The 11,560-nt window shown below is 35.4% G+C and overlaps 1 protein-coding gene across 1 annotated transcript; it reads right to left on the bottom strand.

The window, feature by feature from the left end:
* Positions 1-4,958: 4,958 nt before the first annotated feature.
* Positions 4,959-10,432, bottom strand: PSD1 (phosphatidylserine decarboxylase 1). Its single transcript, XM_028212294.2, has 12 exons — positions 10,126-10,432; positions 9,367-9,455; positions 8,888-8,941; positions 8,697-8,762; positions 8,217-8,277; positions 7,801-7,910; positions 7,436-7,689; positions 7,179-7,285; positions 6,379-6,446; positions 6,045-6,122; positions 5,635-5,757; positions 4,959-5,274 (listed from the first exon to the last, which is right to left on the bottom strand). The coding sequence occupies exons 1-12, from the start codon at positions 10,286-10,288 to the stop codon at positions 5,113-5,115; spliced, it is 1,335 nt and encodes a 444-aa protein (XP_028068095.2). The 5' UTR covers positions 10,289-10,432; the 3' UTR covers positions 4,959-5,112.
* Positions 10,433-11,560: the final 1,128 nt, after the last annotated feature.

Raw genomic sequence — 11,560 nt, 5'->3', positions numbered from 1 at the left:
TCCAATGCAACATATGTCAGGGAAATTATCCAGTGCTTCGTGGAGCCTAATTCTCCACCAATCTGAGCCGTCAAATCCATTTTGGCTAAAATTATGCAATCTGGAGTCCGATTCCAACTATCCAATAGTCGTTTCCAACTATTTAGAGCCTTTTGAACACATCCGTACAATTTGATTTTGCAAATTCCATACCAAACATTCATAGATGTTATATGCAATGCCATATATCGTAACTAAAACACCATTTTTGTCGCCGTACCTAGAGTTTGCTCAATACTGAATTCAACGACTACATCTTATTTGGCGACTTTCTGCCTATCTCCCAGCCCGACTCATTCGTCACCAAAGGATGAATTCCTTCCAAATAACAACTATCATTCAACAATATTTGGGCACAAAATCCGTTTTAACAATTTGTTCTTGGCTTACTCCTCGGCATTTTTGGCCAACATCCAATCTGAATTTCTTCCGAATAACTAACGTCATTCGCAAGCAATGGGGTAATGGCGATCCAATGTTACATGTTCACAATAATGGAAGCAATTCTACAACTAATTCTATGACAGTTCAATGTGGTGATGGTACAATTTAATCGGCTTAACGCTCATCGCCGAACTCACTGAACAACTTACACTTACTCAACGCTTTCAATTCGACAACTTCGCAGTTTAATCTCCGTTCAGCCGCGTCAAAACCTACTGTGCAAAAACCTATGCGTCATCCATACACCTGCAGCTGGGTCACTACTGTTCTCTGCAACCCATTGTCTCGATAGAACTTTATGTCGTCCATTCCCAAGCAACCCAACTCAATTTTGCTGATTCACGAACTTGGTAGCGTCTGCATTCATAGCTCAACTCCCGAGTACTCAACATATTTCCCACTTCCCCCAATAATCCAGTCGGCCGAGTATCAACAACAATTCCAGAATCACATTGGAGTCCAATTCTACAAATTTCGCACCTTTCGCGCCTAATCTTGGGATCAATGACCTGGAACGTTTAGGCGTTACAAGATTGCTCAACGGTCACATCATATCTAATCAGCATGCAATTTCAACAGCCGGATCGTGGGGCTAGGAAAGAATCCTTCGTCTTTCCCAATCATTTATTTCGTTACCTGGGCCATTTATTGCCAACTGGGACTTCTTAGTCCATTTTCCGCTTTCCACTTGGGGTATATCAGTCGTTTATCATCTCGGCACCTCTACTATGCATGCATACTCGGCCCACTTGGTACAAGCATTACAAAGATAATTACTTGAGTTACAAACTCCCGTTCTTTTTCATACAGCTCCAAACAAGCGACAGTTTTAGAGCAATACACTCATATTACACATTCGGCTACACACTTAGCAGTTCTTTGCATATTTTGCGCATCATCATTGTTATAGCTTTTACAGATTTCCACTTTTTGTGGCTGATATATCTGTATTATTTGGTATAGGCAATCATTGACACAAATTATTATCCTTGCAATGTTTGTAATTGATCGCCGCCTGACACCAACAAACGCCTCCATATTTTGGAGCTCTCCGTACTCGACACATAGAAATATCTCTAGTTCGGCACAAAAGTCCATATTTTGAAGCAATTTTCGCAATCGGCAATACGCTACACCCTCGTTCGGGGGCTATAATATTGCGGCTTACACCCTTACCTGGGAGTGATAATACCGCGGCCTACACCCTTGCTCGGGGGTTATAATACCATGGCCCATCGTTACAGAGATCTCCGATGTAGAATTCATGAAATCGCTTATGATATGATTTTTTTAGAATTCATGTAATATAATTTCGGAGTAATCATATATTCACACATACATACATTCATATACGCATTCATACTTGCATTTGTTCATTTGTTTTGTTCTCGTATATATGTATCAACAATACTTTTTCTAATATTTATTCAATCAACATCGCTCGACAATGTGATTCGGAGGTAGCATCTGTTTATGCCACGAACTCAGAACAAAAAACTTCCACTTCTTGTGTGAAAGAAAGCGAAAGTTTTGGGGCTATTGTGGGAGCCAGAAAAATATCCTAGCTATAAGGGTAAAATATCCAAAACAAAGATGATCCATCTCCTATAAAAGGAGGGGACCCCATACACAAGAGGTATGCCTCATTTTCCCTTCCACAGAGCACACACACTCTTTAAACCTTGATCTTCTCTCTTTGTTCTATTTTGGCTAACTTTATCATCGGAGTGTCTCCGGTCAGCAACCTCGGTTGGGTGGCGCCAATCATGCTCATCTTTGCAGATCTACAAGGGTAAAGCTCATCTTTTCTCTAAACCTTGATCTTCTCTCTTTGATCTGTTTGGCTAACTTTATCATCGGAGTGTCTCCGGCCGACAACCCTGGTTAGGTGGCGCTAATCATGCTCATCTTTGCAGATCTACAGGGGTAAAGCTCATCTCTTTGTTGGATCTCTATAATCAATATGAGAGGATTTTCCTGGTCTCACATCAATACATATAAAAAATATTAAATTAATGAATAAAATAAAATATCACATATTGTTCGTTAATCAATCATTTTTTTCTCCCATGACTATCTATTCAACTACAAAAAAGATCACAAATCATTTCAAATATAACTTTTTTTCATCTAAAAAAAAAACAAAAAAAACCAACTAAAATAATTAAGTTTTCAAAAGAGACAACGGGCTACTAAATAAGCCAAAAAGTTAAAAAGTCACTATCTTATTTAAGTCACATCATCTTATTTAAATCACATCACCTCTCAAACCCATCACATCAAACCCAACCCAAACCCAACCCAAACACACCAATAAGTCAAAAAGTGCACTTTTTTAGGACATCCCAAACCAACAAATGAATAAAAATTTAAAAAGAGAACCAAATTAAAAATGAATTTCAATTATTTAAATCAAAATAATAAAAATTAAAATAAAATTTGAGTCAAACTCGATGAATTTTTTTTAAAAAAAATTTGTGTAATTTGCAGGAAAAAAAGAATGAAGAATAAAGGAAGAAAGGGGCCGCTGACAAACCAACCAAGCCTGAATTTGGTAATCAGATGGTCGTCTTCCAGCCATCGCCACACTAGCACTGGAATTCCATCGTCTCTTTCTCTTGTTGTATACACCAACGATGCCTGTAAGTCTCTCTCTCTCTCTCTCTGTGAGTTTGAATGTAGATCTTGTTTGATCAATGTGAGGAGTCTAGGGTTAAATTACGTACATATTGAGTGAGTACATACATGTTTGTGATTGGGTATGTGTTTTCAGTTCAGGAGGGTGATAGAGGTTGAACCACCGAGTCCTCTTCGCTACATAATCGGAGCAGCGATCATGATGATCGGCGTCGTATTACCCGTCGGATTCATGATGTTCCGTAACAAGCGTGTTCCCTCCTCTTCCTCTTACTCCAAACAGACGTAGGTCTATATGTATATATGTATTGTAGTTATTTGTGATTTTGATTTTTGCTTCTTTTTATTTTTTATTTTTTTTATTTTTTTTTTAAGGATTTTTGAAGTGGGTCTCAAACTAAAATTGGGAAATTAAATTTCTTTGGTGATTCAGGAACAAAGTTTTGATGTAAGAGGCATAGATAATCGCTTTTCATTTGGGTTGTGGAGGTGGTTGAATTGTGATCAAGAAGAAGAAAGAAGAGCCTATAAATAGTTCAACTTGAATTCCTGGCATATGGGTTTTTTATGGAATTATAGCTTCAAATCTATGAATGACAATGCTTGTGATCATTCTCTCTTTTCATTTTCTTTCTGGGAGCTCTATTGATGTTTACTTCTTGTTTACTTGGACTCAAATACAGTTTTTTCTTGAAATTTCTTTGAAAGTACACTTATGCATTTGTGTCGTTATTTGGAATAGAATTCACAAATTAATGTTTTGAGTGATTGCAATCAAAAGGGAGGTCCTTCCAATAATGTGTCTTTGTGCATGATGTTGTAAGGTATGATTATATTTATATGTTTTGGTTCTGTAAATTCTTGAATGTTTTCTGTCAAGTTGAATTGTGATCCTTGATTTATGTAAAAACTGGTGGATTATTTGATAAATTTTTATGTTTTCCCATATTACGTAAATTTGATTTTCTTTAACCAAAAATGTGAACTTAGAGACTACTTTCAGTAACTTGAGTTTTTGATAGTGTAATCTTCTGAAGAAATGAGCTGTTACGTGGAGCTTATTCATGATGTTCTATCAATCTTGAAACTCATACGATGGATACACGGTAGGCATGCTATTAGAAGGTTTAAGTAGGTTGATCAGATTGCGATGCTTGTGTGATTTCATGATAATTGTAGGCTAATATAGTAGTATGAGATTCTCTGTGAGAAGGTATTGCGTAAATTGCAAAGATCTTCATTTAACTAAAATTATGAAGCGTGTTAAGAGACACATGATATGACCAAAAGCAAAGTAGTGCTGGTGTGAGTTATCGAGGATCTTCAACCGTTTGGTATATGGGTGTGAACAAAGTACAGCTCTCTGAAAGGTTTTACAGGTTTGGACTTTTATGGTCTCTAGTATATACTTGCAGTGGTTGTGGTGGAGGTGTCACTTCCCCTTACAACACTTTGGGTTAGTCATTTGCACATGAAATGTCAGAATTCATAACCAGGGACACGGTTAAGATTATTTGTGTTAGAATGCAATCTCCTTCTCTTATGCTTCTCGTAGGTCTTTCCTACTAACACATAATGCACTTGGATGATGGACATCCTGTTCATGAGTGGGGTTTTTGGTTCTTCTCAAATGGGAACAATATGAATTTTGCACTGGATATGACCCATTACTAGTTGATAATGTCAGCATTAGCTGTCTTCATCATTCTAATCATTCTTTTCTTCATGCATGATTTGGAGCAGCCAAATCACTCTATGATTGTTATAGAGGTACAACTCAAAATCATTTTTCTCAATGCACATAACAAAAATCCAAAATTCAAGCTTGTTAAAATCACTTGGGAACAAACTGGAATTTTATATAATAGCCTCTATCCTTACAAGTAACGTGAAGCAAAAATTTGATCAGCTCAAAAGATGATTGTCAGCATTTGCAAAATCATAGCCATACAAAACGAGTCTTTGCTAAATCGTATACATGGGGACTGGTTGCTATGAATCATGCCACCTTCCCAGTGCTTCTCCAACATGGATTCTATCCCCACGTTTGATACAGAACCTGAACTCCGATGAAGCAGAATCATCTTCTAGTGATTTTGATATGGGAGCTTGGAATATGAGTATCACTGTTGATCCCATGTTGAAAGCAGCTACCTGAAACGATGAATGGACACCAAATATAATGAATTTATTATGAACTTTAAAAGACTAAAGCATAATACCAAAATTATTTAGCACAAATAATACATCACCCACCAACTTCAAATGACAGCAGATCTAGAAAAAAAAAAAAAAAACATTCTTGATTTCATATCAGTAACTCCAATACTTGAATATGCAATAACATATTTTTTTTGTTTTTGTTTTTCAATGGCCTGGTTTATGTAAATGTTTGCCTGTGAAGTACAAATCAATACACGAAGTAATTTAAACTACTAGTATTGCTCTTTCATAAAGATGACAAGTTATAAAGTGTCCAAATTTTGAAGGAACTAATGTTAATGCATCCCTAACCTCATCCCCTTTCTTAAGCATCACACCGACAGCTTCAGGTTCATAAACCCGTTCTTCAGGTGGCTCCGAGTGCAGTAAATTCTTTCTTGTCTGATTTGTCCAGAGTTCAGGTTCAATGAAAAGCTGCCATGTGCAAGTTCACACAGAAGTCAATAACAACAATGGCAAGTTGAGTAGGAGAACCTAAATACGCAAAATTACAACCATTTCAAATGTGATGGAGCCCATCGAGGAACAGTGCATATAAGTTTACGACACTTCCAGATTTGATCAGAATATTTTAAAACTGAAGATTGATGTAAAAATAGCAACAGTAATCCAAGTTGATCTCATGCATCAGCACAGGATAAGAATGAGGAATAAAAATAACAAAAATAAAGGTAAATCGTAATGAGAAAGGGACACTTTACCTCAATTGACCCAATAGTTGTTGCACCTATTGCTGCTATTGCCATAAAACCTTCTTGCCATCGGCCTTCAAGCACAATCTGGGGAAACAACAATAAAAATATGTGAAGCACTCAAATCATCCATAGGAATGGATAAACAACAATTAGACAAAGGATATTGGCATATAGGATTATGAAATTATATAAAACCTGAGAACTAACGCATTTTGGGAAATTATATCATACTCCCTTTTGATGCTTTTTAAATTAGTAAAAATTGTTTAAACCTCATATAATGCTAATTTGACCCTTTGTGATCAGCAATATTTTAGAAAAAATGAGTAATAAGACATACTCTTTCGTTCTCAACATAGAGGTTCCTGATTGTTCTTGCAGCACGTTCATTCAAAGGGAAAAGCCGACCTGTAAAAACAATGATAAGTGTCGAAAATTGGCAAACAAAATTTGATAAATCAGATAAGTAATAAGCATAAATGGATACAAGTGAAAATTTGAGAGCAACTCAGGCAACTGGGTATGGAGGGTACTCTAGCATTGAAGAAATGTTTATTGATCTATTGCTATATTTTTCTGATCGCACTATCTGGACATGAAGGAGCCATCTCTTTTCGTTGGTTCAAAGGGCTTTGAAAAATTGGTATCCAAACATCTCTCTAAAATGTGATATTGTCAAGTGGATAAAGGATGCATTAAGAGGCCCAAGGAAGAGAGAAGCAAAGGATATTTCTACAGATGCTACATTCATGATTGACAATCGTCAAGGAATGCAGCACCATTATCAAACAGAAGTGTATCTCTAGCAAAAACTTCTTGATGGACATGCCACCACAGTCTTCGTTCCAGTTTCTTACATTTATACTATTTTACTCCCCACCTATTCTGTTCTTCCCTTTGATAGAAAAAAGTAACTTCCAGTGGAAGCCCCTTCTCCCAACAAGTTGAAAAGTGAAGTTCAAGTGTATATTCCCCATTGAATTTATTTAAAAAGAAATGAAGACAAAAAGAAATTCAAGCAAGCTGAATAAAAGTCATTGAAATAGAAATTATTAATCAAGACAAAACAACATAGGCGTATGACCATTTCCTAACATACTTGGATATACAGCTCTCAATGACTATGACCATGATCCATACCTGAAAAATGCCGACGAACAAGAACATTCCAATCAACTGGAGAGTGTATTCGATGATAATCTCCAGGCTTCAAGTAAATTACACAGTAGAAAAGGCCCGTTGTTAGACTGCAATGGAAATCTAATGTATAGATTAACTTGCATTTTGATTTTTCTCATCTTGTCAACATGCATCGCATCACAAAAGTATGAACACAAATCTCCAAAACAAATAGGCTTGATGAATGAAAATAGGTTGGGATACATATATATAATTACCTTGCTGGTTCTGGGTCCCTAACTTTAGGAGAAGCCAGACTAATTCTCCACCAAGACTTTTTATTCTCATGTCTTGGAATTATTTCTTGTCCCTCACTATCTTGTTGAATATCTTCCTCAGCTATCACAGGAAGGAATGGGCTTGCACCAAGAAGAGAAGATACAGAATAGGAGAATCCTTTAACTTGCTCAATCATGGAACCTGCTCCTTTCAACTCTCCAAATCTTAGAATAGTGCCATCCACTGGACTAATCTACAATCACAACAGCAAAGAGTAAACAGATATTATACAATTGTCAGCAACAATTTAAAGTGAAACAGAAATTGGACCAACAAGATGTCCAAGAAGCTGGTTACCAGTTACCAGACAACATGGGTCAGAATCAATTGGTCTAGAACCATCTTTAAGGGTGCGAACAAAGAACTCTCGTAAAGATGCATATTTGTCCAAAGGTTTTGCTGCTTCTTCTAAATCTGAAATACAAACCGAGTGTCAGTTCTAATAATTTCTTGCTTCATTGTCTTACACATCAAAATAATAATATTAATAATAGTAATATCTTCCTTCATGGCTTATCTTGCATATCAAACTACTAACAGTATAAATAATAATAATAATTTCTTCCTTCATACCATTTTACCAACAATAAATTGGTTGCAACTTATACTACTAAGAGTTTCAAAATCGTATCAACCAACTCAATTGCTTTTGTAACTATAGTATCAAAATCATATCAACTATCTAAGCAGACAAAAGATAAAAGGGGAAACGGAACTTACTTGAATGAAATGCCCGAGCCCAGGATCTATAAACATATGGACGAATCCAGATAGGAAGTTCCTGAAAAACATATTTTAATTTTTAGGAGGCAATAATTAGCACTATGGCCACATTTCAGCGGTTAAAGCCATTAGAACTAGCAATTTGCTTTAAAGGGAAAAATAAAGAAAAGAAAAGAAAAAGAAGCACATGAATATGAGAAAATGTTGAACCATTAAGCACCAAAATATTCTATTAGTGATCATATAATGTATGGGACAGAGAAACACGCTCCTAAAGCAAAAAATTGTTGCTTCAAAAGTTCTCAGTGGAGAGAAATAAAAAATAAAAACAGGTACCAGACAGGCTACATGAGGGCACATAAATTATGATCTATAGCATAGTGTTTGTTTGTAGATATCATAAAGGGATATCATCAAGAATCCATGAAATTAGGCAATGTAGCTATAAATTTTCTTGATAAATAACAAAACACGCACCATACTAGCCAGGAAACCCCAAAATCTGGAAATGGAGCGCAGTGGTAGCAATCTCAAGAATGTAGCCTGAAGTTGTCAAGATCACAAGAATACTGGTAAGAAGTCAGAAGTGAAAATGAAAACATCACATAGCCAAATAAGAAAAAATGTAGGGTCAAAAACTTTCAAAATGGTAAAAACAGACATATTACTTTTACATCGGGTTGAAACTCAATTTCAATTCCATTCTCCCTTGCCTCTTCAAGCTGTCACGCAAAACACAAAAAAATTTCAAACATGCGAATGATCATGAAAGAATAACAATAGCTACACCAATTACCTAGAAAATTCATTTTGATTATCAGACATAAACCAAAATACTTGTCAAAAAAAAATAAAAGATTCGCTAAGCCACAAACATGTATCAATGACGCGAGCCAAAAATTATGAGTTTGCTACCAATAATTAGTTAGCATTGAACGCAATTCCATTGGCATTTGAATGGGACGCACACTAGTGAACAGAGAGTGCATTGTAATCTATCTATGCACTTGTCGCTGACATATTGTCAAAAAAAAGTTTAACTTGTGTCAACAAACAAAATTGTATTGCCAAAATGCTACTCAAATCATGCCGTGTATGCATTCATCAACATATGCTAAACATTCCTTTTAAGGTGTGTTTAACATACCTTCTTGTCACCATAGAGACGACGAGCATGAAGAGCACCAAGCATTACAATAGTTGCCAAGGTTGCACCAGGCACCAAAAATGAGTCACCTGCACACCCACCAATATTGAGCTACCTCTGTTTTTTCATATTGATTGAGTGAAAAAATGCAAGAATTCATAGAAAATTATACTCTTAATTTGCATCATGAAAGTATAACTTTTTTCCTCCCAGAATCTCATGTTCAGTTTGCTATCAGATTTAGACAACACCCATTTTTTTCTTCTTCTGAATATTTCACTATTTTTACAGTCTCAACCAAATATTGACAAAATTTCTATATAATCCATAGAAATATTTGCATTGTATAAGAAAATCCACAAGTAGTAAAACAAGAAAACCAGAGAAAAAAAAAAAAAGAAAAAAAAAGGGAAACTACATGCAGGTGGAAGAAGGAAAAAAAATAACCAACTCATGTGACTTGCACCCCCTACAACCTTTCATTTGCACCGCCCCATATACACTCTTGCACCGCCATGTATTAGTAATTTTTTTTTCCCCTTTCTCCCACTTGCATGTAATTCCCCTAAAAAAACCCCCTTTTGGTGGATGCTAAGGCGTATAGTTGTGCTAGGTTCAGTTGAGTTCAATTTTTATCATAAAAAAATAAAATAAAATAAAATAAAAAATTGCAAGTTTAAATTTTTTTCTATTTCTGACAGGCACTTTCTCGGCGGGCAAACGGGAAAAGAAAAGTAAGGGTTTTGTTGAATAAATTACCTTTGGAACTATTACTTCTTCCGCCATTGATGGAAGATCTTGCTTGGGTGGTCTGAAACTTCCTGAGAAACGAAGTGAAGCAGAGACGTTGCTGATGAAGATGACTGAGGAGTGTGTGATGATGGGCAATGAGAGAGAGTCTCTGAAAAACCCTGAACTTCATCTTTTACAGCCAACACAAGAGCGAACGAGAGAGAGAGAGAGAGAGAGTGGATTTTATTAGGGCTTTTGAAGGTTGTGTTCGTATTCCCACGACAAGACTATCGCTTGTGTTGTGTTGCTGGAATCGGATACCATCCGAAAATATATGCACAATTTGGACAGTCATTTGTAGTTGCGAAATCCGTAATCTGATCCAGTTCAGTCCAATCTGATAGGTTTGGATTAGTTTTTTGAATTTGCGGTTCGATTCCGGATTGAAGAATTAAAAATCCGTAGTCCACGGATTGGTTCTGGATTGAACCCCGCGGTTCCGGATTGGAACCGATCCGGACCGTATACAAATAGTCTATATTTTTATTGTATATCCTCCCCCATAGTATCTTCTTTTATTCTATATAAAATCTAAACTCAAACCTAAAACCGTATAATATCTTATTTTATTACTTTTGTTTGTATTTTCTTATGGTTGTTTAAATTCAAGAACAATATGTCACTATTATAGAAAAACATGTTGCTATTATGGAAATGATATAGCGCTATATTTATATTTTTATGAAATTAAAGTGTTATATATATATATATTTTTGTTATTTAATTATGTGAATCCGTGGTCCTAAACCGATCCAATTCGTATTTAAATGGATTGGTTCGGATTGGTTCCATGATTTAAACGGATTGGATTGGTTTTAATTTTTCAGGAACCGTAGATAACGGATTGGTCCTGGTTTTACCCCAATCCGGTCCAATCCGGACCATGCTCACCCCTAGTCATTTGAGTTTTTTTTTTCTTTTTTCTTTTTTATTTATTTATTATTATTTATGAGGGAAAGTAAATAATTGACGGCCATTAAAAAAATGAAATTGGACAATCACTGCCATTTGATAAAATTTTAATTTATTATTTGTTTATTTTTTAAAAATATAAAAATATATACCTAGATTATAAAAATAAAAATTTAAAAACAAATTTGGAAGTAAGAGAATAGTGAAAAGTGATTATCAATCAGAATGTAATTGTCAAGGATGAGCAATCTTTAAAGTTGGTTGCTGATCAAAACATGTTAATATCAAAAATAATTTATGATAGACGATGATTGAAAGCGGTGAAAGATGATTGTCAGGTTTTGTTTGGCAAGAGTGTTTTTTGGTTATCTTAGTTACAAAAGATAAAATAGATTATTTTAGTCACAACAAACAAAATATCACATCTAATCCATAATCATTACATTCTTCTCTTACAAAAAAAGTCAAAAAAGTTAAAAAGTCAAAAAAT

The sequence above is a fragment of the Camellia sinensis genome, chromosome 11, assembly GCF_055761805.1.
Source record: "Camellia sinensis isolate YWXY chromosome 11, ASM5576180v1, whole genome shotgun sequence".
NCBI lineage: Eukaryota > Viridiplantae > Streptophyta > Magnoliopsida > Ericales > Theaceae > Camellia > Camellia sinensis.
Note: the sequence above shows the minus strand (reverse complement) of the source record. Positions and strands in the feature narration are given on the sequence as shown.